Raw genomic sequence first — 13,576 nt, forward strand, 5'->3', positions numbered from 1 at the left:
TTTGGGCATAACGAACAACGTCAAAATCCAGTACGGGGGCGACCCCATTCTCCTTAGTATATGGTTCTGAAGCATTGATACCAGTCGAAGTCGGTGAACCTAGTCCCAGATTTCGATTCATGACGGGAGAATCAAATAACGAGGCTATGAACACCAGCCTTGAATTATCGGACAAAGGACGAGAAGCTGCCCTCATCCGATTGGCCGCCCAAAAGCAACGAATCGAAAGGTATTATAATCGAAGAACTAAACTTCGCCATTTCAAGCCCAGGGACTTAGTGTTAAGAAAATACACCATCAATACTCGGAATCCAAACGAAGGAAAATTGGGACCAAATTGGGAAGGACCATACCAGGTGCTCGAGAACGTTAGAAAAGGATTATACAGGCTCGGCATCATAAACGGCAAATAGCTATAAAGCAGTTGGAATGTATCACATCTAAAATGATACTACTGCTAAGGTATGACCTTTCCATATTCATCTAACTGACCCATGCAGAAGTCCGGACAAGAGCTGAAGAAGATCTTTCGCTTAAAAGCACGCGTTGCACTCTTTTTCCCTTAGACCGGTTTTTTCCCAAATGGGTTTTTCGGCAAAGTTTTTAATGAGGCAACCATCGATCGTGCTGCACTTTTAACAATATTCGAGGCCTCTTTGCAACCGACCTCGAATACCGGGGGGGCATCAGGGCCCTCAAATACATCGAGTTCAGATGCAAGAAAGTCATCTCACAACAACAGGGTTCCAACAGAAAAAATTGTAAGAGCCAAATGGTCAAAGTGAACCATGCTCATATAGATTGGCCCAAACATAAACACATGTGCAATGACTTGAGATTTATTGTGCAATCAGAATTAAGATTCAGCCTACGGGCAACTTTCATTCCGAGTTCGAAATGATCACTCGAATATTAAGCCTACGGGTTACTATTATTCCGAGTTCGAGCAAGCACTCACTCGACCATTACGCCTACGGGCTACGTTATCTCGAGTTCGAAACATGCACTCGACTGTTAAGCCTACGGGCTACTATTATTCCGAGTTCGAGCAAGCACTCACTCGACCATTAAGCCTATGGTCTACTATTATTCCGAGTTCGAGTAAGCACTCACTCGACTATTACGCCTACGGGCTATGATATTCCAAGTTCAAAATGATCACTCGAATATTAAGCCTACGGGGCTACTATTATTCCGAGTTCGAGCAAGCACTCACTCAACCATTATGCCTACGGGCTACGATATTTCGAGTTCGAAACATTCACTCGACTATTAAGCCTATGGGCTACTGTTATTCCGAGTTCGAGCAAGCACTCACTCGACCATTATGCCTACGGGCTACATTATCTCAAGTTTGAAACATGCACTCGACTGTTAAGCCTACGGGCTACTATTATTTTGAGTTCGAGCAAGCACTCACTCGACTATTAAGCCTACGGGCTACTGTTATTCCGAGTTCGAGCAAGCACTCACTCGACCATTACGCCTACGAGCTACGTTATCTCGAGTTTGAAACATGCACTCGACTGTTAAGCCTACGGGCTACTATTATTCCGAGTTCGAGCAAGCACTCGCTCGACTATTAAGCCTACGGGATACTGTTATTCCGAGTTCGAGCAAGCACTCACTCGACCATTACGCCTACGGGCTACATTATCTCGAGTTCAAAACATGCACTCGACTGTTAAGCCTACGGGCTACTATTATTCCGAGTTTGAGCAAGCACTCACTCGACTATTAAGCCAACGGGCTACTGTTATTCCGAGTTTGAGCAAGCACTCACTCGACCATTATGCCTACGGGCTATGTTATCTCGAGTTCGAAACATGCATTTGACTATTAAGCCTACGGGCTACTGTTATTCCGAGTTCGAGCAAGCACTCACTCGACCATTATGCCTACGGGCTACAATATTTCAAGTTCAAAACATTCACTCAACAGCTAATAAGCTACTTTTACTCTGAGTTTACATTAACTCAACCATTACATTACACCTACGGATTATGTTCCTTCAAAGTTTGAATCATCGACTCAACAAGCAAACCCAGGGGATACAAATCTGATCGATCAGAGAGACTACAAGGTCAACATTCGATTAAAAGTCTTCACAAAACAAAAACAAGTCGATCTCGTTATACATATATATACAAAAATTGCCTACGTGATTAATTTACAAACATGAAGAATTAGAAACTAAGCTTCCCGGTCGAGCTCTTCCCTGTCCTCGGATCCGCTTTTGCTACCATCATCATCATCATCATCAGAAGCCAAGGCTTCAGCTTCCGCTTTGAGCTCTTTAGCCTTTTTACCTCTTCGGTAAGGTCAAAACCTCGAGCATGTATCTCCTCGAGGGTCTCCCTCCGAGACCTACACTTGGCAAGTTTGGCAACCCAATGAGCTCGAGTATCGGCGGTCTTTGCCACTTCCCAGGCCTCCATCTGAGTAGCCTCAGCATCAGCCCGATATACAATAATGGACTTATCCGCCAAGACTTTTGATGACTCAACCTCCGCCTTAGCCTCAGCAAGTCGTGTTTCGAGCTCCTCGATCCTCTTAGCTTGAACCAACCCCTTTTGCTTGAAACTTCGAAGTTGAACATCGGCCGATAATAATTTTGTTAAGATGGTTTCTTTTTCCGCTGCCAGGCGGTCGAGGGTCTCTTTCCACTGATTGCATTCAGCTCGGATTTGATCGACTTCTTCTCGAAGTAACCCGATCTTTTCGATCTTTTGCTGCAACTGAGACAATGAAGGGTTAACTTCCATGGTTGAGTCAGACCCATACTTTAACAGAACGAGGCTCACATGCTTATCGAGCTCGACCCTTTCTTCACGAACCTTAGCCAAATCCGCTTGGAGGTCCTTTATAGCCTCGTCCTTTTGGCTGCAAAGAAGCCGCATGGCATCTCTATCGCCTGAGACCTTCTGGATCTCGGCCTCACACTGGCTAAGATCGAGTCGAAACCTACTAATGGCCTGCACAGTAAGAAACACGAGTCAAGTATGAAAAAGAACAAAGAAACCAAGTATGGAAGAATCATTACCCGAGTAATGAAACGCTGAGCCTCCTCTAATAAAATAGAAGCGTCACCAATATCGGAACCATCGTCGACTCCAGTAAAACAATCCCTAAAAGGATCCCATGCACCAGAGCCTGCGCCGATATCGGGAGTTTTCAACTCTCGAGCTTCCTTCAACGCCTCCTCAGAAAAAGATGGCAGAGAAGGCGAATGACCCATTGTCATAGCCCTGAGCAAATCATTCGTAGTACTCCAGTCAAGACTCAGGTCTTCGGGAACAACCCCGACAGGCACAGCCGCCATCAGCTCGGGAGCTTTGGCAACCTCGATGGCCTCTGTAGATCGGACTACCAAAGCCGAAGAGCTATTTTTTTCTTCTTCTTCTTCTCTCAGTCGTTGGACCAAGTCAATCGAAAGGGCAATTGCTTTTCTCCTCACCATTCGTGTTTTGGGCTTGGAGTCCTCTGGCCGAGAGGAAGCTCTTCGCTTCTTATCTTCCCCCTGTTTAGGGACTAGGGACTTGTTTCTTTCTTCACCGCTCGAAGGCCTCAAAGCGGCATCCCTGGTTACGCCTGCACAAAAGGAAATTGGTAACGAATAGAACGCAAGGAATACTTCGAAGGAAACAAAAGGCAAACCTCACCATGGTTCTTGGCCTCCCATCTGCCTTTTGCCAAATCACGCCAAGCACGCTCGGCGTAAGAAGAGGTCGAGGCTAACTTCCGAACCCAGTCCTCGAGGTCAGGCACCGCTTATGGCATCCAAGGGGCAGCTGAACATCAGGGAAGGACATCAGAAAAAATTGAAAAAGGACATGAAAAGTGAACAAAAATCACTTACGGTCAAAATTCCATTCTTCAGGGAACGGCATCTTCTCCTTCGGAATGAGATCACGGGTCCTCACTCGAATATAACGACCCATCCAACCCCGATCCTTGTCTTCATTGATGCTCGACATCAAATCCTTCGATGCCTGACGATAAAGTCTGATTAGTCCTCGAAAGATCTGAGGTCGATAACGTCTGATTAGTCCTCGAAAGATCTGAGGCCGATACAGTCGTATGAGGTGGTTCAAAGAAAAATCCAACCCCCCGACTTTGATAGAGAAGAAGCGTAATAAGATCACTATACGCCATAAGGAGGGATGAATTTGGCCAAGGGTGACTTGATACCTTTTGCAGAAATCAATAATCATCGGGTCGACGGGTCCCAGTGTGAATGGATAAGTATAAACACTTAAAAACCCCTCCACGTAAGTGGTAATACTCTCATCGGAAGATGGAATTTGCAACACGACCTCGGAACCCCAGTTGCAGTCTTTTCTGACGGCCTCGAGGTGATCCTCCATTATAGAGCACGTATACATCGATACATGTTCACATCGACCCAGAATGGAGGAAGGATTCTCCATCTTAAAATCGGTCTTCAAAGTGCACGGGCCGGGAACATATTCATGAACTGACGGTTCCACCGGCGCCTTATCATCAGACGGCCGTGAGGAAGAAGCTTTCTCCTTCTGAGGTACGGTTTTGGAATTTTTCGCCATTGATATGAAAGGGAAGAGCGCAAAGGAAGGTGAAGAAATAGACAGTACCAAAATTCTGGTATGGACGGCCCCGTAGTAGCGAAATAGAGAGGATAAATAAGAAAGTTTGGAAGAAGAGAAGGCGCAAAAGTGGTAAAGTTTGTATGGAAAGACTATTTATAGACTAAGGCATGACGGTTCGGTATCAGCGGTGGGCGACCACCGTCTGACACACATTAAATGCTTCGGCAAAACCGAACCGACGTGACAGCTATCACATACATCAAGATTGGGTTCGATGGAAACGTCAGCATAAATTTGATCGAGCCGCAGGGAAATCATATCGATCCTCGCCACATCCTTTCCGAGAAATGAGGGGACTATCTGTGTACGGTCAAAACCGATTCTCAGTCATAAAGACCGGTCGAGACAATGACGTTTCAATCGAATGGTATCCACATGACAAGCTCGGACGAATCCCGAAGTAGGGACGTCGAGCTTCGAGCTATAAGACCAATCAACGGCAAAACTTGATTATCGAGCCCATGTCTGAATCGGACTACAGGGCAACACCAATCGACACAGGCCCCGAATATCGATGACCCAAGGTAGAACCGAGCTCGAACCAAGACTGGGGGTTCGATCTAACACCGAGCTCGAGCCAGTGCCAAGCTCGCAGACAAGAGCCATTACAACCGCACCGAGGGAGAGAATCTTGGAGAGAATCAAGGAAGAGACAAACCATCATGGGTCCTCCACTATATGTATTATTTTATTATGTTGTTATAGATAAAGCAGTGATCCTCTACCATAAAAGGGGGATAGACTGCAATAGACGCTGGTCTTCCAAGAGACATTAAGATTTCATTGTGCTTGTTTTTCTAATACATTTCAGTCTTCCCGTCCATCATTCTCATTTTACAGCAAAAATACTTGTATTGTCATTTTGTATCAAAGGAATTTGCATACCCTTAGAACCATATCTAAATTTAACGTTATCCTATTTTTCGAGTAAACAGTAACTAATGTTGGTATCATTTATACTTGGTAATGCAAAGTCGAAGATTTCTTTGTGGTCCCTTTTTCTTCTTTACTTTTTTATCTTTTTGTGAAAAATAAAGTGTCCCTAGTTGGTTGTGGAAAGTCTTTTTCTACTCTTTATATTAATATGCTCTTTGTTGGATTTATAAAGAGCTAGTAAAAGAGAGTGGCCTCGCGTACATGAGAAATTAATCCTGAAGGCAAAACATGTCAATTTGCCCCTCCCCCTTGCGCGTGAGATATACGTGAGGCTTAATCCAAATTTGGTTTTGCTAAAATTATTTCTTCATGTTTTTGAGCTTACCAAAAAAGTGTCCAAATACATGCTTACTAGAATATGTCCAAATTCGTTCTCATTGAATTGAATTTTGCAACATCTGATTTATAACTCCCTGTTCAGTTCTCCTTCTTGTAACAACTCTAGCATCTTATCTATATTAGGAGCTGTTTTGTGAAGTTTTTAGACATATAAAATAACTTCATCCTCTCTTCTTCTTCAACTGATTTATGGGCAATTATTTTGTACAAATTCCAAACTTCCAGCTCTGAGTGTACGTGTTTGGAGGTGCTGTGGAACCTTGGAGCGCGACCGGTCTTTAGCGATTTGCACCCAAACGGGCCGAAATCGCTTTCAAATGACAATGGCTTGCCACAACTATTTTTGTTTTTGTTTCGTTCTTGTTCTTGGTCAATATTATCTACTATTTTTTTTACAACTAATGTAGAATAATGAGTTTACTATAACTCATAATGAACTTTGCCAAGACTGCTTTAAAACATTCTTAACAACAACAACAATATACCCAGTGTAGTCTCACATGTGAGGTCCGGGGAGGTTAGAGTGTACACAAACCTTACCCCTGTCTTTAATTTAATTTGAAAAGAATGTAATTGCCATTGCTTTGGAAAGCTCTTTATATTAATATATTAAATCATCCTCCAACATAGATAATGAAATAGCAGTTATGATCACAATTTTTACTTATTTGAGACCAATATTTTTATAGGGTGGGTTAGAGGTATAACGGTCATAAGTTAAATGATTTTTTATTATTAAACAAATAGGGTTTTAATGGGTTAATATGTGCGTGTATTTTCTAAGTCAAAAGACAATTGTTGGGTGACTTTATTGTCCTAAAAGAAATAAAAGTAACATTAATAGAATATTCTCATAAGTTGGGTGATCATCTAAGGAATTAATTCGCTATGTTCTTTACTATTTTAGTTGGATCAATGGAGCTGTTCTGCTTACACCATATATGCTTATGGTTCTATCATAGTGACGTTTGATAATGCCCCCGACCTCGTGTCTTTGTATTGTACTTAAGAGAAATTTTCTTCTTATTCTTCTCCATATTTTAAATTACCTTTGCCTCTCAATCAGTTAAGCGAATGCAAATGCACAATTGTGTAATAAAATAAACTTTAACAACCAAAATACTCGAATTGCAACTGTGAGTTCAAATTCTCTATAGCCAGAACCCAGAAATCAGTTATCATCTCAATATTGTGAACGTAAACTTGACCAAATTGCAGGGGATTCGTTATAGTAGTGGCCCTTTATTTTGAACTTTTTAATCGACTCAACTCTCAACATTGATCTCGAACTCTCGAACTTTTTCTCTCTTCACCGAGTATTTGAAAAGTGGTTCTCAAAATATTGTGACATAAATTTATATGTTCTGAATATTCGATATTGGTGATTATACCGTAGGAGGCAATTAATGATATCAACCATATGAAAACTAATACTCCATCCGTTTTAATTTAAATCACACACTTTTTTTATTAGTTAGTTCCAAAAGAATGGCACATTTCTATATTTGGAAACAATTTAACTTTAAACTTTTTATTTTATTAACTTTGCCCTTAATGAGAAGCTTTTATAGCCACATAAATGTCACGGCTCCATATAATTTTTGCCCCTCAAACTTATAGAACCACATGTTTCAAAAGTCTTCACTTTGTACCTTAAACTTTGTGCCAAACTATATCATCTAAATATTGGGTCCCGATGTAACGATCCGGCTGGTCATTTTGAGTGTTGTAGCCTCGTTCCCCCATTTACTGCTTATTTTATGTTCAATGTCGTTATGTGACTTGCCGGGGTAGTTGCTTCGCTTTCAGGGATATTTCAGAATGAGTTGAGACTTAGTCTCAAGGTTGGAAGCTTAAATTGAAAAGGTAGACCGGATGTTGACTTATGTCTAAACGACTCCGAAATAGAGTTTTGGCGGGTCCGATAGCTGCGTAGGGTAATTTTGGATTTATAAGTATATCCGGATAGTGATTTGGAGGTCCGTAGTTGATTTAGTCTTGAAATGACAAAAGTTGGAAAATTAAAAGTTTTGGAAATTGAGAAGTTTGAACGAGAGTTGACTTTGTGGTTACCGGGCTCGGATTTTAGTTCCGGGAGTTGGAGTAGGTCTGTTGTGTCATTTATTACTTGAGTGCAAATTTGAGGTCAATTGAACTTGATTTGATAGGTTTCAGCGTCAAATGTAGAAGTTAGAAGTTCATAAGTTCATTAGGCTTGAATCAATGCACGATTCGTGGTTTTAGCGTTGTTTGATGTGATTTGACGCTTAGAGCGAGTTCGTATGATATTTTAGGACTTGTTGGTATATTTGGTTGTGGTCTCGGGGGGCTCGGGTGAATTTCATATGGTTAATAGAGTGAAATTGGGACTTGGGAGACTTCTGAAGTTTGCTGGTGTTCGGGTCTCGTTTCCTTTCATGCGATCGTGTGGTGGGGTCCGCGATCGCGAATGCTTGTTTTGGGCAGCTGAATTTTTACTCTACGCATTCGCGAGTTGAGGGTTGCGATCGCGTATGTTAGTGAATCGGTGAATTGTGAACGCGTGGGCTAGGCCGCGTTCGCGAAGAGGAAGTGAGGTAGCTGGGTTCCGCGTGGGTGTTATCCGTGATCGCGTAGCTGTGTCTGCGATCGCGTAGGTTTGAGGAGGCAGTGCTTCGCGTTCTCTTGGAGACTATCACGTTCGCGTAAGGTTAATCCTAGGCAGCTGAGTTTGTGCTTCGCGATCGCGAAGCATATTCCGCGGTCGCGATTAAGGGATATCTGTGCAGAATATTAAATCTCAAAAACGAGATTTGAGTTCATTTCACAAATTTGATTTTGGGAGCTCCAGTTGAGGCGATTCTTGGAGAGATTTTCAAGGGAGTAATTGGGGTAAGTGATTCTTACTTAATTTTGGTTAAATTTCATGATTATATCTTTTATTTCATCAATTAAGTAGTGATTTGGGTTGAAAAATTGGGAAAAAATGGAGAAAACTTCTTAGGCTGAATTTTGGGGATTTGAGCGAGATTTTGGTATCGAATTTGAGTAATTTTTATATGGTTGAACTCATGGTTGAATGAGTGTTTGGATTTTATAACTTTTATCGGATTCCTAAACGTGGCCCTGGGGGTTGACTTTTTGACTTTTGATTAAGAACTTAGCATATTTATATGGAATTGATTCCTATAGCTTGAGTTGATTGTATCGAATTGCTTGTGGCTAGATTCGAGGCATTCGGAGACCGATTCGTGAGACAAAGGCTTATTAGAGTAGAGATTTTCACGGTTTGAGGTAAGTAACACTTCTATACTTGATTCTGAGGGTATAAAATCCCGAATTACGAGTTATGTGATTGGTGTTGAGGTGAGCACATGCTAGGTGACGGGCGTATACATGCACCGTAGGAATTGTGACTTGATTGATTCCGTGAAATTGTATAGTTAAATAATCTTGTCGTTATCCATATATTCTCCATGTGTTAGAGAAATTGAGTTGAAAGTCATGTTTGAAATCATGCTTAGGCTACATGCTGGTATTGTTGGGACACAGAGGTCGTGTTGAATGTTGAATTGTTTATTTAATTTGCAATAATGTACTCAGTCACAACTATTATTTTCATATCATATCTCAGTCTCTGTTGACATTTATCGATACATCATATCATCATTGTTTGGGCTGATTATCATGATTCTTGTGAGCCCGAGAGACTGGAGAGATTGATGACTGAGTGAGGTTGAGGGTCTGATTGTGAGGATATTTATGGGATCGGGTTGCACGCCACAACATGCCTTATTGATTTATGCCATGATTGTCTTATTATAGCGCTTGGGCTAGATCTGGCCCTCCGAAGTCTGCACTCCCACAGTGAACGCATGTACCTACTGAGTGCGAGTGTCGAGAGAGAATGCTAAGCGATTGGGAGAATTAAGTAAATGTGAGGATGGAGTGAATGGGAGGACTGAGTGATTGATACTCTAAGAGTATACACATGAATTCATCACTGTTTTGTATTACAGTTGGCATACATAACTAACATGTAGATATCGAGATGTATCCTTTCTCTTTTTAGTTACACTTGACATATCTTACTTGTTTGAGCTTTAACTGTGGAACTTGAAAGCATGCCTATATTTCTGTACTATATTTCCGTAATTGGACTGTACATGTGAAGCTTGTCACTGCTTTCAGCCCAAAAGTTAGACTTGTTACTTACTGAGTTGGTTGTACTCACGCTCCACCCTGCATTCCGTGTGCAGATCCAGGTGTTTTCGGGCATGGTGGTTGTTGATCTCAGAGTTTTAACTATTCGGAGATTATCGAGGTAGCTGGCTTGGCGTCCATAGACCTTGACTCTCCTTCCCCTATCTTTCAGTTTTATTTATTCAGTTCTACTTTCTAATCAGTGTATAAGACTATGTCATTGTATAGATGCTCATGTACTCAGTGACACCCGAATTTTTGGGATATCTGTATTGAGTTGTGACGTTTTCATCTAGTTTTTATGAGATTTTTACTTATTTAAACATGTTTTTAGTATAATATGAATTTGAAAGTGTTGGTATATATGAGTTGTCGGCTTGCCTAGTATCATGATAGGCGCCATCACAACGAGTTGGGATTTGGGTCGTGACACCCAAATAAATTTTTTATTGTGGATTTTCTATCTTATTTTCACTTAGACAATATTAAAGTTTATAGAAAAAGAAACAAAAGTACAAAATTCTTATAAAAGTAGAACGAAAGGTTGTCTATTTTTAACAATAGAAATATTTAGAACTTTGAATTAAGTTACTCAAATCTTCATATTGGTAAATAAAGTTTTTTACAATAAGATCCAAGGTAATACATTATAATACATGGCTGACATCCTATTAACTTAAAAAAAATTTTACCAATGTAATATTAATATTATATTGTATATGATAACTACACTATATACAAAAATAAAGAAACAAGGAAACCAATGTAAATATTAATATTGTATTTTGTAGGATAACTACAATATAGGGAAAAAAAAGACCCTTACTAAAATTTGGCTTTAGGTCACGAATTTTATTGAGACGTCTTGTGCATCTCTTCCATATAGGCAAGCACTTCACCTAGGATATCAGTAACTTTTGTTACGTTATCCCTTCAACATGATGTTGATTATTTACCTGTTCATTTTTAATTCTTTTATAAACCTCCAATTCATCCTTGATTGAAATAAAAAATTCTGAGATTTGTTAGTAGCATTTTAAAGCCTTTTTAGATCACGAAATACAGAGATATTCAATACATTCAAAAAAGGAGTTCGGAACACAAATAATGTCTAATTAGACTCAAGCGACCAAACTATGGTGAAAAAAATGGAGAACAAAATAGGTATAATGTTGCATTTTTATTAAGGGGTGTGAATGGAAAATGGAAGAAGCACCTCTTGGGTATAAATGGGAAATGGAAGAGGCACCTCTTGGATTGCACCTCTTTATCTCACCTTTTCATTGGGGTATGAATGGAAAATGGAAGAGACACCTCTTGGATTGCACCTCTTCATCTCACCCTTTCATTGTCTATAAATAGAGAGGCTTAGCCTCATTTTCCACTACTGAAAAATCCAAAATCTCCCCCCTCAATTTTCTGCATACTACATTGGTTATTCAAAAGCAAAACGTAAGCATTTTGTGCGATTTGCTCCGCCATTTGAGTTAGCCAAAATTCTGTGATTTGAAGTGCCGCTATCACAGAATAATTATTTCGTTCTATCCTGGGAGGAATTAATCTGCAACCTTGGGCATTGTGAGGGGATTAAATTCCTTAAGGAAACACAAGAAACTTATGGGCTCAGAATTTTCTCCGCTTTGTTTTTTTACTTAAACTAACGTTTATTGATTTACTGGTTTTGAATACAGAGTGATTACAAGCTTAAAGAATTTAATATTTATTTATGTATTCATCTTACATTCTGTTTTGGGAGACTAAAATCTTATTGTTTTTCTTCTCCCGTTTTGGAGATTAAAATCTTCGGATTTTCTACTCCAGTTTGAGATTAAAGTCTTTGTGACTTTCTACTCAATCCGATATATAAAAAACTCGGTTGCTTGTATTCGGTTTGAAGATATAAAAATTTCACCGAGATACTAATTCTGTTTGTTAATTTCTTTTACAAAACAAAAATGACAATAAGTGCGAAACAACAGAATGGTTCTGTTGGGACTACTGCTGCAATGGCAACAACGTCTTCAAGTCGCACAATTCCTGCACCTGCGATGGCACCGGCAGAAAAACTCTGAATGTTTTTCGGTGTGGACTTTAAGCATTGGTAGCAGAAAATATTCTTCTACTTGACCACACTCAGTTTACAGCGCTTTATCAGCGAAGACGTTCCAATTCTGGGAGAAGAAACTCCTGAAAATGAGCGATTTGTGGTCACTGAGGCATGAAAGCATTCTGACTTCTTATGCAAAAACTATATTTTAAGTTTTTTGGAAGACGGCTTGTATAGTGTTTATAGCATCATGAAAACATCAAGAGAATTATGGAATGCTCTTGAAAAGAAGTACAAGTCTGAAGATGCTGGACTAAAGAAGTTTGTGGCCGCCAAATTTTTGGATTTCAAAATGGTTGACGGTAAATCTGTCATAACGCAAGTCCAAGAATTGCAAGTTATTGTTCATGACCTCCTTGCTGAAGGTATGGTAAAAAATGAAGCGTTTCAAGTTGCGGCATTTATTGAAAAGCTGCCTCCGTTGTGGAAGAACTTTAAGAATTACTTGAAACATAAGCGCAAGGAGATGACGCTTGAAGACCTTATTGTTCGTCTACGGATTGAAGAGGACAACAAGGCTACTGAGAAGAAGTCTCGTGGAAATTCAACAATTATGGGTGCAAATATTGTTGAGGAAGCTTCAACGAGCAAAAAGAGAAAGAAGTCGTCTGGTCCAAAGAATTACCCAAGCAAAAAGAAGTTCAAAGGTAATTGCCACAACTGTGGAAAGGTTGGACACAAGGCTGCTGAATGTCGTGCACCAAAGAAGGACAAGAAGAAAAGTCAAGCAGACATGATTGAGAAGAATGATGAAATAGACGATTTATGTGCCATGTTTTCGGAGTGCAACCTAGTCGGAAATCCTAGAGAATGGTGGATTGATTCGGGGGAAACTCGTCATGTTTGTGCTAACAAGGAGATGTTCACTTCTTATGCTCCCGCTGGACCCAACGAGATAGTTTTTACGGCAAATTCCACTACTACAAAAATTGAAGGAACATGCAAGATAGCTTTGACGATGACTTCTGGAAAGATTGTGACTCTAAATGATGTCTTCATGTTCCTGAAATGCGGAAGAATTTAGTCTCGACATCACTTCTAGTCAAAAAATGGCTTTAAGTGTGTTTTTGTTTCCGAAAAGGTTATAGTTAGTAAGAATGAAATGTATGTAGGAAAAGGCTACCTTACGGAGGGCCTTTTCAAACTCAATGTAATTGTCATTGATATGAATAAAATTTCAGCTTCTTCTTACTTGCTTGAGTCAAATAATTTATGGCATGAATGTTTAGGCCACGTCAACTTCAAAACTTTGCGAAAAATGATTAATTTGGAAGTATTGCCTAAGTTTGAATGCAATAACTCGAAATTCAAATATGTGTGGAATCAAAGTATGTTAAACATCCTTATAAGTCAGTTGAAAGGAATTCAAATCCAGGTAGAAAAA

The 13,576-nt window shown here is 40.1% G+C and overlaps 2 protein-coding genes across 2 annotated transcripts; one reads left to right on the top strand and one right to left on the bottom strand.

The window, feature by feature from the left end:
* Nucleotides 1-2,186: 2,186 nt before the first annotated feature.
* On the bottom strand, nt 2,187-4,565 carry LOC138903332 (uncharacterized). Its single transcript, XM_070191280.1, has 4 exons — nt 4,286-4,565; nt 3,065-3,591; nt 2,838-2,975; nt 2,187-2,738 (listed from the first exon to the last, which is right to left on the bottom strand). The coding sequence occupies exons 1-4, from the start codon at nt 4,563-4,565 to the stop codon at nt 2,187-2,189; spliced, it is 1,497 nt and encodes a 498-aa protein (XP_070047381.1).
* Nucleotides 4,566-12,382: 7,817 nt separating this feature from the next.
* On the top strand, nt 12,383-13,216 carry LOC138903333 (uncharacterized). Its single transcript, XM_070191281.1, has one exon. It carries the CDS (start codon nt 12,383-12,385, stop codon nt 13,214-13,216), a length of 834 nt encoding a protein of 277 aa, XP_070047382.1.
* Nucleotides 13,217-13,576: the final 360 nt, after the last annotated feature.

The sequence above is a fragment of the Nicotiana tomentosiformis genome, chromosome 12 (genome assembly GCF_000390325.3).
Source record: "Nicotiana tomentosiformis chromosome 12, ASM39032v3, whole genome shotgun sequence".
Classification (NCBI taxonomy): domain Eukaryota; kingdom Viridiplantae; phylum Streptophyta; class Magnoliopsida; order Solanales; family Solanaceae; genus Nicotiana; species Nicotiana tomentosiformis.

Coding starts and splice junctions, on each gene's coding strand:
- LOC138903332 (XM_070191280.1), bottom strand. CDS start 4,565: ATGGCGAAAAATTCCAAAACCGTACCTCAGAAGGAGAAAGCTTCTTCC. Junction 3,592..4,285: donor AATTCCATCTTCCGATGAGA/GTATTACCACTT, acceptor CCTTTTGTGCAG/GCGTAACCAGGGATGCCGCT. Junction 2,976..3,064: donor CTTCTATTTTATTAGAGGAG/GCTCAGCGTTTC, acceptor CTTACTGTGCAG/GCCATTAGTAGGTTTCGACT.
- LOC138903333 (XM_070191281.1), top strand. CDS start 12,383: ATGAAAACATCAAGAGAATTATGGAATGCTCTTGAAAAGAAGTACAAG.